The 19,174-nt window shown below is 37.6% G+C and overlaps 1 protein-coding gene across 3 annotated transcripts in view; it reads left to right on the forward strand.

The window, feature by feature from the left end:
- The window catches only part of LOC117323006 (homeobox protein Meis1-like), a 91,682-nt gene that overhangs the window by 23,101 nt on the left and 49,407 nt on the right, over nt 1–19,174 (forward strand). For all 3 annotated transcript variants that reach the window (XM_033877989.1, XM_033877986.1, XM_033877987.1), the window contains one exon: nt 16,316–16,448. In XM_033877989.1, the coding sequence (XP_033733880.1) occupies nt 16,316–16,448 (133 nt within the window). The remainder of the gene's footprint in view (nt 1–16,315; nt 16,449–19,174) is intronic.

The following is a 19,174-nucleotide window of genomic DNA, read 5'->3' on the forward strand; positions in this document are numbered from 1 at the left end:
GTTTGATATGACTGACAATGGCAAATGTCTGGCTGTGTTTCCTCCTTTGGTTTAAGAAATTCTCTTAGTCTATTTACAAATTTTGTTTTCAGTAAGGGAGAGTTTGTGTTACTATTATATTTGAGATATTTCCTGGTTCTAACTCCAGGTGGCAATCCTCAACATGCTCCATTGTTTATTTACGTTAGGGAGCTTGGTGGCCAGGTTGGGAGGCAATCGGCCCACTGGGGCCTATGATGGTTGTAACTAAGATTGGACACAATTTTTGAGATATGTAGTGTGTTGTGGTGTGATGTGAGAGTTGTATTTACTGTTTACACATGGACTGGACTGTTTATCTAGTAGGTAATGTATACCATCACTGACCAAATGCCGGCCCTACTTCATACCTAGTCCTTGTGTATCCAAATGGATTCAAACCTCAAAATTCTCACAGAGAAAACCTAGCAGGGAATTCGAGAATTTGATTTTTGAAAATTGAAATATTCAAATTTTGAGATTTCATTTTTTGAAAATTTTTTAATATATCTAACAGAAAGCCAAAGTCTCGGTAAAATAAGAATTTATTCTTATTTGTATATTTTTTTTAACGGATGTCGCACCCTAAATAAGTGCGCATCAGAAATCCGCTTTGGCTTCTATCAATAATTAGATGTTCCATGGGAGCAACATGTTCAGAGTTACTCACCCTGCTATGGTTTTCTCTGTTGACAGGGCCAAATGTTTTCTTCGATGTCATCGATGTCGTCATGGGGATGCAGGGCGTAGCCATGGACACAGGATAGCCTTTGGGGGAGGCCATTGTGGTTACCTGTATGCAAATGACATGTGCCTTGTCTCCTGAACCAGAGGTCAAAGGTCATGGAGTTTGGGGAGTGGTCAAGGTCATGGAACTGAGAGAGGTGTTGCCGTGGTAGCAGTTACGCGATGGTGGAACTGTGACAGACAAACACCCTCCTTGTGATTTGACTGGACGTAGGTTTTGGACAGTTGAAAAAGTGGACATTCAGCATGGTATATGAGCAGCATAACAACATTTAAGAGTGACCTTGAACGAGAAACCTGTGATTATATAACTACATTGAAGACATAAGTGAATTACTATTGAATTTCTTTAAGACGTCTATACAACTGACAGTCATCTTGTGATAGGGGCCCCGGGAACAGTCTCATTCTCATAGTGATGAGAGGAATCGACCTTGGTCAAATGGGTCATAGACCATCACTAGATCCTGTTCCTTTTTGTTTAATTTTGTTTTTTATTTAACCTTTGTGTATACTAAGTCAAATAATTTTGTTCTCATTATCAAGTAGCATAACTGGTCACTTCCCCGGAACACCCGAGTCTGGTTTCACATTTTCCTAAATCTCAACCCCATAACAACCCACAAAGTGGTCACATTTCACCAACACAAGCCTCCATTTGTTTACTCTAGTAAGTCTATGTTGATATTTTATATACTTATTTATATATACATATATATATAGCTATATACCGAATTTTAATTTTAGAAGGGGAAGAAGGGTATCAAATTTGCCAAAAATTGATTATGTCAGAGTAAAGGGAATAGAAGAATATAGAATAGATTAGGTGAAATAAGGGATGGAAGGTTGGTGAAATAGGTAATATCTTACTGTTGAAATAAATTGTGGCAGCCATTTGGTCAGAAAAGACAATCACAATGGAGTATAGAATATGTACATGTTACATATCCAAACCAGGTCTAGATCAATTAGGATGCGTTCCTTCCATTTCAATTATCGCATAAGGAGCTAACTCAGCATCATCATCATCTAACCGTTTGGAATAACAGTCGTTACAGTAGTCAGTTGGAAAAATTGTTCAATATATATATATATATATAACTTGGGGCCTGCCATGATCGCTGGAGCTGGCGAGATAGTTTTAGATTGTGATTTGACTCTGGAATGAAGACCCAGTGCTGTGGGTCTCTCTACTCATTGATTAGCCATTGATTAATAGAAATAACTGAACACAGCCTTGATGATGTGATGGCTCTTCCTTCAGCCCAAGGCTTCACCGGGACCTATGTGTGTACGGTGACTACTGGACACATGGAACCCACACACATACACTTAAGTACATGCCCCGAGTACAAGCTAGGTATAATGTTTACCTGGCTTTATTTTGGCGTTTCCGCCTGATTACTTGTGATATCATTAGAGAGGCTATAACTGGGTCGCCACAATACAGAATCTGGCTCGGGTTTATTTGATTTGAAATACAATCCTGACCTCGGGCACGTTTTACTTTTGTATGTGATCAGAATCTCCCCCGTGCTACATTTTTTTTACAAACCTTAGTGCTGAACTTCTACCTACAACATACCTGATCCACGATGCTGACAACCTGAGGGTTAGAAGTGTAAACAAGTATATATATAAATTTTTGTTATATTATAATATATGTGGTGTCAAAGAAATTCATTTGTCTCTTTTTGTGTTACGCAGGGGTATACTTGAAGTACCTGTTAATATGTTGTACTCTGAGCAATCAGTTTATTTTCCTGTTAGATTATTTGAGTTGGTGTCGCTCCGGAATATTTTGGTGTTGCGGAGCGAGTGCCGTGACATTCCTTGGTATCTGTTAGTGTACTGTAATCTGTACGAGTCTGTCTGACAAGACTCCGTAGACTTGTTTTTTTTTCTATTTTATTTTATCAACTTTATATACTTTTATCATGATGTGTCACTTCGTTGAAAAAAAACCTGCATTGAACAACTTTTCATAATGATTTTAAAAAAAAATTGTTCGAACAAGTTTCATACTTGAACATTCTTTTTCAAAATTAAAAAAAACAACAGTTTTGCTTTGAACAAAAACTGTTCAAAAAGTTTTAAGCTGAAAAACAATTTGAAAAAAAATGTTCATGACATTGAAAATAAAAAAGAATAAATCTAATGATTCAACATTCAAGGAACACATCTCTACACATTCAACAATAACATTCATTGGAATAAATATTTTCAATACTGCACAAGAGTAGTCATTGAATTTAACAAGGTACACTATATTGGGATAAATTCATATTCATGAAACTTGTGCAATTATCAAATCTACTTCCAATGTTTCAACAAAAATTGTTTTTATTGAACGGTGTTCATATTTGTGATTCCGTGTTTTCTACTTTAAGGTGCTTGTGTGTTGAGTCATAAACTCGTTTATTTCTTTTTTTCTACTTTATTTCTTCTAGACATCATATTTCATCAAATGATCTTAGAAAGAATTTTCATATATTGTCATACTTTGAATTGTTTTCTCTCGTTTTTTGAGTGAACGAGATTAATTTACGTATCACAATATTTATACAATGGTGGAGTTGTCAGAGCTGTGCAGGTAACCAAAATGTTTATATATAATTCATTTTTGAATTATCAAAGTCATATATCACATCATGTGTATAATTATATGTGAGTTCAGGAATGGGTCAGTGCGAGTGAACATGGTCCGGTGAGTTTATGAATGACCAAGGGAATGTTTCGTAGAAAGAAACAGTTATGTATTATATTGCATTCCAGTTCATATGTTATTTTCTAGAATGAAAATCTTATGATTTTTCGATACAATGATGTATTTTAGAGGGGAAGGGGGAAATTATATGCTTATACAGAATCTCGGAAAAAATTTTTTTACTCTCATTACGATACTTTGTGCTACTTCTGCTATTTTATTTTCTTCGAATTTTTTACCAAGAGAAAGATTTCTTTTGAATTGCCTAAAGTCTCAAAGAACAGTTTTATGCTTTGCTTAATGAAATGACATATTTTATTTGTAATTTCTTACACTATTGATCATGTGTGATGTTTTATTGAAAAATAGATGTTAAAGTGTTTCATAATGGTGATCGTATATTTTAATTTTGTCATATTTTATAAAAGTATGAAGATTTCCATATGTTGTCCTTGTACCTGTGAAGAAAGAGATATCAAGCCTTGTGAAGTTCTATGGTAGTCTAATTACTGTTGTCCACACTGGTCCGTGTCCTGTTCATTGGTAAATGTCTTAAAAGTTCTTTTTTTTTTTAATTCTTTTTAAAAGTTAACAGGAAATCCTACATGTCATATTTTTGTTAGAAATTATAAACATTTAGAATTTGGAGAAATTCTTACTGTGATTCAAAGTTTATACCTCCTTTATTTATTTCTTGAGTTTTTCTTATTCAATTTTTTAAAAATCCAGCTTAAGTGTCGGTCACTTGAGTTTTTTTTCGTGAGTACTAGATAAAACAGACCTATACATTTGCTTCTTTAATGATGTGGTTTCATTCAACCTCAAATGGTGCCATATTTGATTGTGTACGAGATTCTATTTTGAAGATTATTGAATGCGAGCGTAAGAGAGAAGAGGGAAGTTGGTACTCTATATTATAACTGTATCATAAATCACTAATATCAATAAAAAAAGGTGTTATCAACAACATTACGACTTTGATTATAATGTACATCCTTCAAGTGAATATTGTTTGTAACAGAGTGAATATTGGGCTACTGTTTCATAATGGAGTGAATACTAGACTATCTATTTATAACAGAACTTGGATACCGGTCTGACAGTGAATACTAGACTTGTATTTATAACAGAACTTAGATACCGGTCTGACAGTGAATACTAGACTTGTATTTATAACAGAACTTAGATACCGGTCTGACAGTGAATACTAGACTTGTATTTATAACAGAACTTAGATACTGGTCTGTACAGTGAATACTAGACTTGTATTTATAACAGAACTTAGATACTGGTCTGTACAGTGAATACTAGACTTGTATTTATAACAGAACTAAGATACTCGTCTGTGGAGTGAATACTAGACTTGTATTTATAACAGAACTTAGATACTTGTCTGTACATTGAATACTAGACTTGTATTTATAACAGAACTTAGATACTTGTCTGTACAGTGAATACTAGACTCATGTTATAACAGAACCTACATACTTGTCTGTACAGTGAATACTAGACTTGTATTTATAACAGAACTTAGATACTTGTCTGTACAGTGAATACTAGACTTGTATTTATAACAGAACTTGTATGATGACTGAGTGAATATAAGACTTGTGTTTGTAACAGAGTGAATATTGGCCTACTGTTTATAACGGAGTGAATACTAGACTAATATTTCATTTGAGTATATATTGGACTAATATTCATAATGAAGTGAATTTTATTAGTTCTATATTTAGAATGAATACTAGCCTTGTATATATATTGGAGTGAATACGAGACTTGTAATCAGAAAACTGGTCAGATGTTGGACCCAGAATGAATACAAGACTGCCGCTGGAAGTGGAATTAATAATAGATTGAAGTGTATGTGTATCACCTTGCTACTCGTAAAAACAAAACAGATTTATACAGGCAATCGAAATGGAAATATTGTTAAATCCCTCGACTTTATGTATAGCCTGTGCTTTATGTGGGATGGGAGGATCCTAGGGAAGACGAGCGAAGCCGACTTACCTCGCTCCATAACCCTTACCCAACTGTTGACACTCTCACACACATCTGGCAGATACGATACTACATTACCAACCAATTTTTACCGAATGAATTATATTTTTGATGAAAACATCTTGAAAGTTATAGCGTATGGGTGAAGGTTATGCTGTTTGGAAGTGCTAACTACATCTGGTTTTCGGTGGTGTTTTAAATAAAAGTGAAGGCGGTATATTGGGGGATGGTATTGTAGGAGGATACTAACGACTCTGTATCTGGTGTTGCTACGACTTTGTGTTAGTCAAGCAGTTAGACCTCAACACCCTTCACTGACGGAACACGTGTGTTTACTTAGTCTCAAAACAGCTGCTACTAAACCCAGCTATAAAACCTGGGATGCTCTCCACAAATCTCTCCTCACAGTTGAGAAGATGGAGTATAGCCCCTTTGTTGTCGTGACATGGTCCGAGGACATCGTCCTGCTCATCGAGATTCTCGTCTTGTCCCTTCTGTCGCTTTAAAATAAAGTGTGCGGGTTCCATCATAAGTTTGTCCTGCATGTATGAAATTTCTGGGTTGGACAATTTTTTTTCTTGTAAAATATACACGCCCCTTACATATACCCGATTAATGTATTCATTTGTGTGTTATGCGTGTAAATGGGTGGTCCTGACACTGTCGTTGCGAGAAGGAGCGAGAAAAAAAAAAACGTGGATCTCAGTCAATCTGTGTTTACCGGCATAATCTGTCGGAGAAAAGAGGACAAACATTTGCCCATTGTTGTATGTCTTAAGTCGCATGGAGCCAAACCTCCTCACCTTTCAACAGAGAATAAATAAATTTTATGATTCATTGCCCAGAGCCTTAGCTTGACAGGTAAAATTAATCCAATGGTATTTTTACATGACCATGAAATTTGATGCTGATTTCATGCGGAAAAATTATGCAGATATGACAGATGAGAGTGATAGCCAATGAATCTGCCCATCCATTCCGGCTTTACGCACGGGCAAAACAATGGCCTATTGTTTGAAGTAAAATGTACTGTGTCAACACATCCATCCCCAGTGTAAATGTAGCCATGTGTAGTATGCGGAGGTCGAGGCATTAAAAAAAATCTGATAATTTCATGGTACAAAATATCTTTTTCCCCCTTAATGATATAAACACAGATCAGCTAAAAATTGTGAAGTGCTGTTGTTAATGTAACTGAAAATATGTTTGTAGATAAGTTTGAATTATCTGGTGTTGACTGGAGATTGTGTACAATTTATCTATCAGGAAAATTCCATTTATTATAAGTTATGTTAGAGAAATTAGTTAGACTCGTGAACATCACCTCACTACCCAGCTGTAGTTTGCAGTAAGGCCCTGTCAGATCATCAGCTCGCTAATGAAGGACAACTCCAGGTAGGCGTATCGAAACGTTCTCGTGTGCATACTGGTAAACAAGACTCCTAAATTTGTTTAATTAAGATATGTTTTAACGACTATCTGTGTGCAGCTGTATGAATTTTCATAAGGCAATGTTTAAAAAAAAGATGAAAAATTGAGGTCAGGTGTTTATTCAACATCAATTCAATGATTATTTTTCTTTGAAATTTTTTAATTGTCGGGACTAATTGTCATCGTAATCAATATGGAAAGAGGCAATTTTTTCATTTTAATGAAAAATGTTTTTCTCCCACATTAGGTAAAAATCTGCAATACACTACCTCAATATGCACCAGTGTGGAAAATACACAGATAGAAAAAAAAACAATTATTAGATATTAGCTGGTGACTTTGTCTGAAAATAAATCTTGTGTGTGATTCTGAAATGTTTTGTCGGCTTAGAGAGAGATGGGGTTGACGGTGTTATCACAATTTCATGAGGAAATCAAGGAAGTCATGGGACCGTTGAACGAACCTATCCCGGATAGGAGGTCCTATCCCATACAAACAGGAGAGATAGCTATCTCGCAATTCCTTCTACACTCGCACTCCGAAACGGTTATTATAGTCAGGATCACATTTTCTGACAGGGGGGGTCAAGTTAATTTAGAATTAGACCATTTGCCATCGACCACTGTAAAGTCTAGGCATTTGCAGCGTGTGTTTGATAATTCTACTGGCCTTATTGATTTTTGTGCGTTGTATAATGTTGATTTTAAATATAATAGGAAAGACTATCCATAGTCGCACAGTGACATATTGAGTTTTTCTATCGCGTCCTGAATTCGTTTTCTGAGGATAATATTCTGCGTATGGAGCGCATACATCTGAGCGCGAGAGCCCCTTCTGTGCGATTGACAAATGCCATATTTGGATTGAATCAAAGATAAATTCAATTCACCAGTATCGTAGATGTGCATTAGCGACGGCACAGTAAAATGGAAATATTGTTGAACATCTTTTTAGAGAAATCATCTTGTATATATGAGTGGTGTGTGCTGCTATCATGTCTTGGACTTGTGTATATAGGACCTTTCCAACTCCTATAAAAATATGTTACATACAAATCATATTAGTATCTTGTCAACTTATACTCAAATCAAATCAGCGCAAAACAACTTAAATCATTTGCCATTTATGAGTGCTCAGTCTCCGACGAAAAGCATCTTGGCGTAAAGAGAGTTGTTACTCGTAATGATAAAATCCTATCACAAAGAAAGCGACGCCAAGTCCTGAAAGCTCGTGGATACGTCCTGTCACCAGGAATGGGACACCCAAGTCCTGAAAGCTCGTGGATACATCCTGTCACCAGGAACGGGGACGCCAAGTCCTGAAAGCTCGTGGATACATCCTGTCACCAGGAACGGGACACCAAGTCCTGAAAGCTCGTGGATACATCCTGTCACCAGGAACGGGGACGCCAAGTCCTGAAAGCTCGTGGATACATCCTGTCACCAGGAATGGGATGCCAAGTCCTGAAAGCTCGTGGATACGTCCTTTCCGGAAAGCTTGTGTATATATGATCATCAGGAAGGGGTGCCTAGTCCTCAATGCTAATAATGCTTAGTTAAATTGTAAAATATTAGCCTCTAGGGGTTATATGAAAATACTCAATAGCAAAATATCTTTCGGAACACTTCTTCAAAGGTCTGCATGTATTTGAAATAGAAAGGGTGTATTTAGGAAAAGGCAGACATTCTATCCTTAAAGGAGCTCAAATGATGAAGGCAACCACCCTAAATGGGTTAGGGTAGAACAGGGTATGTAGAGAAACTTTACCCTAACAGGTATCTACTATCCGTGAAGGATTCCGAGTACGTGCCTAACCCTCCATTTCTCTGTCCCGATTGTCTATTGTCTGTCATAATAACAATTATTCAAAACTTAATGTTCCTATGTGTGTATGCAAAAATTGCTGTATTTAATTTCTCACTCAGAAATACTTCCTGACATAAAATGAAGATATCATTATTTCCTCCTCAAAGTTAAATAGTTGTTACCGACACTAATTCACTAAGGGAATTGATTCGAATGGCTTCCACAAGTTGTGCAATTCCAAGGTCGAGCTTCTCTTCTCCATGGCAACGCTGTCTACAAAACCAGCGTGGGACATGTTTGCAATGACCTTGTCAAAAAATAGATCCAAATTTTCTAGTAGACATTTTGTAACTATGTCAACACTTTTGATTTTCGATATTCCACCCCCAGGATTTTAATCAAAGAAAAGCCCAATTTCCTGTGGTTCTCTAATACCAGTGTTCCCCGATGGCCTGCCGAGTACACTGAAATGGCAAAGGTCATCTCAAAGGAAGATACTTATCACTGCTTATCTCCCCTGAATGTCAACCCGACAGGCGGTTGTGAATGTGAAGCAGGGGACTCGCATATTTACGTTTCCCCAATTCCTGATTGGCCCTAGGTAAGATCTTTACCTGAGCTGTCCAGTGTCGTGTCTGGACGTTAATCAGTTGCACACCCGAACACCATAGTACACTGTACATACAACGTGTATCAATACTGCCGGTTATAAGCACTGATAATAACCCTACTGGTCTGGTTTTTATTCCGCTGTCTTAACGTACCTCATTTGCATGTAATCTTTAACACATAATTGCGGAGCAATACAAACCAAACTTCATATTAAAGGTAAAAATTGTCGAGGCTAGAGGCCGATCGTTTATTGAATTACAAGCGTGTCTGCTTTCCTGTGCAGCATCAAGCACTTCCACGCCACATAATGCCTGGATGCTGGAGCTCCGCCAGATTGAATAGATGTATTGGCAAAACTATTGTCCTGGGTATAGCTCTGTCAATAATGACTTGACTGCATTTTTCCCAGTGGCATCTTCCACAGTTTCTGACGAGAGAAACAGGGTTTTAATATCACATCGGCCTGTTATAATCATAAATTTCTTCCACTTTAAATGATCATCAACATTTTGACATAGTGAGCAGGCTTCCAGATAGTTTGTTTGTGAGGGGAAATTGAGCCGGTGCATGGCTGGGTGACTCCGGGGCGGGGTCACTGATGTCTGGGGGTAGGGCACTGCTAACTAGTACAGTAACAACCCACAAATTCACTTACTCTCCAAGCTTGCATGCCAGAAAATATCTTCCCTTCCATATTGGCTTGAAGTCTGTAATGGTTGGAAACTGTAACAATCACAGAGAGGATATATGCCTTAGGGTTGGTGAATTATCTTATTTTTTCAGCCAAGTTAATAATAATCGGTTTTTGAACTGTATGAGTTTCTGCAGGTGAAGGTCTTGAGCAATTATCCATTGAAAAAAATATATAAGGCATACTTTTAAGATGCAGTGTATTTTCCTAAATATCTCATTTTTAAAACTTCTTAACATGGTGTGTATTTTGTCAAGGCTTTTATGGATAACAAATATATATATATATATAGAAAGAATTAAGTATTTTGAAATCATAAAATTTTATCTTGTGAATATTTTTACAGTTGTCTAACGGAAGGCTTGGCTTTCATCATTTTCATTGATCGTGCTAACAAGAATTTCTCTTTTAATTAAATTACCACACAGAAATTAATAGTACACTTTTAATACCGTTCTGCCTATTTCGATGAATGGATATATCATTGTGGAATCACTCGGCTCTGATAAAATCTTAATATTCAACATACTGTTAAAACAAATAATCACACAAATTTTTCTTAGCCTGGTCATCTTTATTGCATATAAGCGGAACAATTTGTATTAATATATTCAATTAAATGATTTCATCACAACAGTAGTACAGCTTATATCTCTTTATCTCGGAACGGGACAAGATGCCATCTCGGAACACGAGTAGATGCCAGAGGCGTCTTCTTCAGTAGTTTCAATTACAACACTATTGATAATTTCACTACTCATTAAACTTGAGCGTAAAATTTTGTTTCCTCTGTAAAATTTGGCAGTGATAAAGTATATATATCGAACTGTTGACGTTCGATATTAGCCGTGACGTTAAGTCGTAAAGTTGGAGACATTTCCCTGCTTGTGTTAGATCTTAAACTATTGTAAAAATTGGCCGAGTTATATTTAAAATTATCAGGTAATCACAGTTGCTTACATGAATGGGGAAAAAAATATGTTATGATTTGTACTGAAATTTGAGACATATAATTTACTTAATCTTGATCGATGAATGACAAAGAATACTGGGGTAAAAAAAAAATGCTGTTTGCATTTATTGGGCATTTAAGTTGATCAAATTCCCGTTTATAATAGTCAAATTTAGACAGATACATTTGTATCAAAAAATGCATATCGTCATCTGTCAGAAAACGTTTGTATTGAAAATGTTGGTGAACTTTTTTGACAGGTTGGTAGCAAGTTGGACGGCTTGTGTTATGGGCTTATCTCTGAATTTGGCAGTGGTAGTTTTAATTAAGTGCTGAGAATATAGGTCTGTATTGACATATTAAACGGAAGCATTCGGGTGACCAGATAAAAATCAGATAGGTAGCAATATAACTGTTAACCATCTAACTGACTGCCATAGTCTTTTGTTGTCTAAATGTTACAATCAGCGGACAGATGAACGCACGGAGTTCCAACCCGCGTCACAAAATGTGAGAAGTTTGTCACGGGACGATGTCTGGACACAATGGGTAATGCTTTTATCCCGACATAAACCGACTTGATATGATCTGTTTTAAATGCTTTGACTGCATGCTTATCTCTGGCATTGGAACACCAACCTTCTGAGTTCTCTGTCAAAGCTTCACAATCTACAAGGGCTCACTGAAAAATGAGAAAAATTATTACCGAAATGATGATTGCTTTGGAAATATTTAAAACAGTATATTTGATTTTGGTGCGCAATCTGGAAATCACACTAACTTACCTTTGTCAGATAGCTTTGAAATCGACAAAGTATACCCAATACATTCCACTCAAATCTTTTATCTATGAAACGTTTATTTTACGTATTGGTGCTCCCCAAGCGCCGGTGATGTTTTGAGGGTGAATCTACACCATCGGTAAGACTGACATAGACAATTGAACTGCTCAGAGCTGTGTGCATTATCCTCGTTTAATGTCCTGGCTTGTACCATTAATGTAGGCGAAGGTCAGAGGAACACCACGAAAAACAAACCTTCATTGGTGTATAAACACTATCATGATGCTTTATAGTAGAATACTGGTGTCAAAATATGTCCTGTAACATGTTGAAGTGAACGCCTTTGTATCTATCCCAGAGGAGGATTTCATTGTTACAGTATTAGCAGATATATGGTGGTCGGTAAAATGGCAGCTGACTGTTAGGTCATTGGTCTTGTGACAAGATATCTACCCGCTTAGTACGATAAATTAAAATAAGATTTTAGAAAGTTAAGGCAAGAGTTGATTTGAAAATAAGTAATATTTTAACCCGGCAGTAAATTTGAAATTTATTTTCCTCATTTTTCTATCAGTATCAAATTAAAGGATGAGAGAATATAGAGCAATATTACTCAATGGTGAAGGTAAAATGGCAGTCCTGTATCATCTTAGTGTTTAATTTCTCAATAAGATTCAGTTTTTTTCCCCATTTATTAAAGGTAATGTACTAGAATGCCAGATTAGCCTCGACATCAAATCAAATCAAAACTTTGCAAAAAGTATGATCTAATTTATAATGAATAGCATATACATGCAAAAGGCTGAAAACACTGAATATTTGTATACTTTAAGACATTTTTCAAATATATATTTTAAAATTACTTACGTAAGAGCCTGTTGTTCCTATAATTTTACCAAGCCCACTCTCCAAAGCAACACTTTTTTAACTAGATAATGCTTAGAACAAGAGCTGAAGTCTTTCATCAGCGTGTATATGATAGTATATCTATATGAATGTGTGAGGGAGCTTGTTTACACTTAATTCCTTAGATCAAACACCACTACAACACATATATACTGGCTATATAAATTAGTAGGCTGAAGGTCATAGTAATTTATGTAGTACAAACATCTTAATAAAAAAATGCAATATTTTTCTTATGAGTGAGAGATATATCTTGAAACATTCATGGTAGGAAGTTCTGTATCATCGTAGGAAATTTGCCATGTAAATTGGGATCAAACAAATGTTGTGCTATGTATCACGGTAGTAAGTGATGGAGGGGAGGGAGGGGGAGACATCCCAGCAGCCGAAACCTGTGCTCTAGTCTATTAAATGTCAGTAGAAGGGTCCCATATATACATCCCAATACATACTCGGCTCCTTGAAATGTGCTAAACGAATTGACATAAAGGTAGGGAAAGCGCTTTGATGGTTTTGAAGGCACAGTTATGTGATTTGGAGGGAGGGATGCTATAATTTACAGCAGACTAATTCACACATAATTTTACGAGAGAAATTACTTGTTCTGATAGAGCCGGAGAGTAGTCCATGTGTGTGCCATCGTTTACAGGGCCTGTTACTGCTGTAGGGTGTCGTAAGATGAGGGAGATGGTAACCAATCCATTCCCTGTTCCCCTTACATTAGGGGTAGTTAGAAAGGTCACTACAAACACAGAGCAGGACGGCTCCTCATATAACAGGCCACTTTGATGGTTACGTCAGGGGTTACTGATGCTGAGGCAACACATGGGTACCATTATTAATGCTGTGTCCCTCTATATTCCCATCGGCTCATTCCTGTCCTTCATATCCATCCCCCTTCCCCCATCCCCCTTCCCCCATTTCCCTTCCCCTTCATAAACTTGTCTACAGCAATCCTGTCTCTGTCTCAAATCCCTCTATATCCACCTGATGAGCCCCATGGGACTTCACCACCTGTCCATCACCCATCAACAAACTTTCTCCACAATCTTGCCTCAATCCCATTCCAACTAGTCCAACCTCCGTCCCATTCCCAACTCCTCCAGCTTCCATCCCATCCCATCCCAAAATTCCAACCTCCATCCCATTTCAACTCCTCCAGCCTCCATCCCATTTCAGCTCCTCCAGCCTCCATCCCATTTCAGCTCCTCCAGCCTCCATCCCATTTCAGCTCCTCCAGCCTCCATCCCATTTCAACTCCTCCAGCCTCCATCCCATTTCAGCTCCTCCAGCCTCCATCCCATTCAACCCACCCACCACTTCACACTAACAATGTTAATTAATTTTGATGAATTGCATTGTGTTGTCAATCAACTCTAATTACTCAATCCCCTTATCTCAGTTTTTAAAATTCTATAGAAGTTTTAAAATGAACAAGCCTTAGACCGGAATCTATTCTAGTTTCATTTTATCATCTGTAAAAAAGAATGATATCGGCTTAAAAATTGAATTTAGTCAAGGTCACCCTGAAACCAGGAAATGACATCAACCAGCAGAGTAAGGTCAGAATTAGGTCAAGGCTGTTATTTGAATGGTTAGGGACTGTGATAATCTATATAGAATTAGTAGAGTAATAGAGTAATTGTCTAGATTTCGAAACAACATCTTAATTTCATTGTGGTATCAGGTAATTGTAAATGTACGTTTTAAAGTCCATACGGCCCGAGGTGTCTAGTGGGCTATAAATAGACAGGACTTAATCACTGTCAACAGTCGGGGTATGTATATGGCTCATAAGGAAATCACTGGATCAGTACTAAAACACAACACTTAACAGGGCATTTAAACTGGCGTATAGGGTGTCGCCCACTGTATCGATACACAACCTCGTGGACATATACCAGGGCAGGTGCGTGCGAGGGATGGTAAAACTCCGGCTTCCTTACCTCGCTGGATATAAATTGGCACATATCTTACAATGACAATTATTGATTTCAAATTACACTTTTTGTCTGAATAATTAATGGCTTGCGAGTAGTTTACGTGGTGAGATAGCGGGAATTATGACAGCATGTGTATCTGTTTTAGTGGGGTATGGCTTCCGGCCGGTCGCTGATGACCACACCTGATCAGGTGTAAGAAAGGGGGTCCCTGTACTCTGTTAATTCACACCTGTTGTAGCTGGGACGGCTTTGATGTCGGAATACCGTGCATCCATGTCATCTCGCTCATGTACAACCTGCTCTCCATCGCATCGTTGCAATGAGTACAACATTCCAATCTCTATCTGATGGAGTAGGACTCAGGTGCTAGGAACATCAGAAATATAACCTTGCAATCACAGATTAATGTCACAAGTTTTTTTCCCCCTGTCAGCATTATGAAATTTAATCTTTTCACTTTGAATGGAATTACCCTGACCATGTACTATGCGAGGGTGGGTCGTCCGAGGGAGAAATGTTTTACTCCAGGGAGGGAGACAAAAGCAGGTTATCGGCTCTAACCATGCACTTTTATCAATATAGGGGGAGTCATAAAATTCGCTCAGGTGTGGAAACAACCAGTGCTGTGTCACCTGACGATAGCAAATGTAAATTTTTTCTCCTAATCAAACCCAAGCATCTTGATTGTGTGTGCTTCTGTTATGTAGTAGACTTTCAATGTTGATCACAGAACCGTTTGATGTGGTGTGAGGTAGGTCGGTCTGAGGGTCATAACCGAAAAAAAGAACCCACAAGTATCTAAGATATATATATATATATATATATAAACATACAGTATATATGCAAATGGTTGTAATGGTGTCACCTGCCCAGTTTATACTGCTTACAGACTAATAATGGGGTTCATATAGACTAGTGAACATTTAAACTAGACAACGGTCCAACACCTGAGGCTTGACCACTGGTCATGTACTGAATGCTTCACCACTTTGACCAGTATCCAAACATCTAATGCCTGGTTCAATGTCCCGACTTTACAGTTTAGTTGTTTGAGATGTCCCCGGGCCTGGCACAGTACTGCAAGCTAAAGCGAATGGGATATATTTGATAGGAAAGGTGTACTCAATTATTGATGAGCACCGCAAAGGGATAAGGTTTTTTGTGTTTGATCAATTGGCCAATTGTCGGCGCCCAACATGCACATTCGGATTGGGCAGATTCTCTCCTGCGCTAGATATGATACAAGGTTGCCCATTACTCATTTTCCCCAAACAACCCACAATTCTTAGTCAGACGGCTTAGGGTGACCCAGTTAATTGTAAATAGAGGCAAGGGAGATTAAAGATTAATATCAAATCTGCGATAACATTGTCCTTGCTGTGCCAATCACAGTAACTTGTAATATGCAGTAGTGAATGGTATGCCAGTCATCGCATCAAATTAAATGTTTGTTCTGTATTTTTCTTCTTTGTCCAGCCATTGTCTAATAGAGAAAATCTGTCTTGTTTCCTCATCGGCAGATTAAACAATAAAAATATAATTTTGGTGATTGTCAAAACGACTTTAACGGGGTAAAAAATAACACAACTGTACTGATTTTACAATGAGTAGCACTTTTCTGATTCTAGACAGGGTGCGGTTTGAATGTTTTATTTTTACTTCAACAAATAACTTGGAATCTGGTAACTAATTCCTGTTTTTCTTTTCTTTTTGCAGAGGCCGCCCTCTCAATGTTTGAACTTTAGCCAGCAAGACGACACCCAATCCTCGCGTTCGGGAGACACACCCATCACCACTAGTCAGTCAAATACGAATTCTTCACAACATGCAGACAATAATAGTGAAATAGGTAAGTAAATGCATCGTCATACAACCCTCTCGTCGTTTCATCGCACAAATGTCTCGTCATGACAGAAAGTCACCTTCATACCTAGGAAAATACAGGGGTAGATGTTTGATAGAAAACTGCAACAAAACATCTCGCAATAATAGGTTGATAAATCATTCGACTTTGTCTTCCTTTTCATTCATAGATATAAATGACTGTAGTTCATTTATGCCATTGCTTTGCCATGCAAGTGTAGTTATAATCGCTTGCAATGCTGAACAATTTAATTTTAAATATACAACACATAACTTGACCAAAAAACAAACGAAAACACCTGTACGAACATTTATACCTCCTAATATTTGGGTACAAACCACAACAATAACAGCCATTGACCTCCGTCTGTGATATCCCCTCGTTGACCCCCAAGGGCTGTTTTAAGTACGGGCAGTCAATTCTTGTAACTTTTTCGGCTCGTTTTGACAAATACGATACAGATGTTTAATCGTAGAGGAGAAAGTAAGAAAAAGTGCTGGAGGAAATATTTTCCGAGCCAATTTTGAGTTATTTTTTGTACCGAGAATGAATTTGGATCTCACCAGTGGGGAATGGAATAGCCTTCCAGTTATCATTGCCCCTAGCCCTCCCCTGAAACTCTACACCACACTCCTAACAGCTTTTAGCAAATGAAATGGAAAACTGATGGAATCTAGATCATGTGGAAAAAGTAAGTCTGTCTGCTAAGTATGCATTCACAAGGTAAATTAGTGGGGAGGGAGGGGGGAGAGGTTTGGATGGGGCAGAGATACACCAACTCTTTAACATGAAATTGCTACCATGGCAACATTTTCTTAACTCTCCTGTTTTGTCTTGGTCCATATGATCAATGCTATTTTGTGGGCTGGAAACCATTAGACCATTTCAGGAGGAATCTGGGCACATCATTGTCCAGGTTTTGAAGGCTGGACATTGGTCATCCTGGAGTATTTAGTTTGTATTGGTCAGTTAATGTTTTGGGCACATCATTGTCCAGGTTTTGTAAGCTGGACATTGGTCATCCTGGAGTATGTAGTTTGTACTGGTCAGTTAATGTATTGGGCACATCATTGTCCAGGTTTTGTAGGCTGGACATTGGTCATCCTGGAGTATGTAGTTTGTACTGGTCAGTTAATCTTTTGGTAATTCCAGGAGAATTTCAATAATTTTAAACAGTTGTCAATTTCAAAAGTGGAAATAAGATCTTGTTATATATACTTCTTGAATTCAAATTTGAACATATTAGATAATGTTGTAATTGGTAACTTTTCTTGGTGGAATTTTCTGCTGATTGAATTTGTTTAATGGAACAGGTGTTAGCCCGTTAGACTGGCAGACGACAAGAACTGTATCACCTGTATCGTGGCCTGGTGAAGTTTGGGGTCGTACACACACTTTCAACATGTACTTTACCAGTATATATATACATCCTGACGAGGTGTTTTTTACATCCATTTTCTTCTCCTAGCCTGGTCTGGTCTGACAGGTGCTATGAAGTAAATATACAGCAGGATCCCCCCCCCCCCCCCCCCCCCCCCCCCCCCATCTCTCTCTCTCTCCACAAGTTTATCCTTCGGTTACAGCAGTGTGTATGCTTTCTCTCTAGCACATACCTTTCATGTTCGCAGGGATGAAAAATGCGTAGCCAACCAATGTGATTTAATATCGTTTGATGGAGTAGGAAGTTTGTAAATTGATAATGTAAAAACTAGAAGTGTTCAGAATGCCACAAACTGTATGTTACTGTGCGAGGGCAGTGAAGGGGAAGAAGGGCCGGCATCAATTAGCCTAGTGTCATGCAGATGCTACTTTTACAGAAACGGGACAGGCCTTTAAATTCCATGACGAGGATTTAAATTCCGCTAGTGATTAATTAGTAGATGCTGTTTACTTCCCTGATATACCCGACAGGCGGACAGGCGTGTCAAGATATCATGTCCCCCTATCACTTTCTAACGACAGTTATTTTAGGACCTAGATCTTACTTTTGAAGTTTAAAATCTTGTATCATTTCTGATTGCCATTTTCTTTCTGCAAAAATTTCTTCCACAAATTTTGATTGTTTTTGGTTAGGAAAATTAAGTCTTTTTGTGTCTGCTTTTCAAATGTTGAAGAGAACCTCTGTTTGAGTTTTCATTTTAGTAATTTTGGATTGGAAAGTATAATTGTAACTTTGGATTGGAGAGTATAATTGTAACTTTGGATTGGAGAGTATAATGTTTGTGGATTGAAGAGAACACTATTGGTGACTTTAGATATGAAAGTATAATATTATTTGTAACTTTGGATTGGAGAGTACAAGGAAACTTCCTTTTAATTTTCTAGGGCGTATTTACAATTAATTACTAAACGAAATGATACAATCTGAATATTTTTTCTTGCAATCGTATATGAAATTGATTTGAGGGTGAAGAGATGATTACCGTATGAAGTGTTTATACAGATGGTTTCGGTGTTAAACCTGGAGAGATGGAATTAACACAAGTTAACAACGGTGTTGTGTCAGAAAATGTGTTGTCCTTTTTTTCTCTCCGGAAAATTACCATGATAATGAGGGAGGAAGGCATTGTCAGGGTCTAGAGAGTTCCATTACTGTTGTGCTCCAGTCAATTTTCTGGTTTGTAAGAACGGTTTCTTTGTGGCCGTTGGATACAATCAGGGGTACTGGTGGGACAGACAGCCTCCTTTTGATGTGATGACATTCCCAGCTT

Source organism: Pecten maximus, chromosome 3 (genome assembly GCF_902652985.1).
Source record: "Pecten maximus chromosome 3, xPecMax1.1, whole genome shotgun sequence".
NCBI classification, from domain to species: domain Eukaryota; kingdom Metazoa; phylum Mollusca; class Bivalvia; order Pectinida; family Pectinidae; genus Pecten; species Pecten maximus.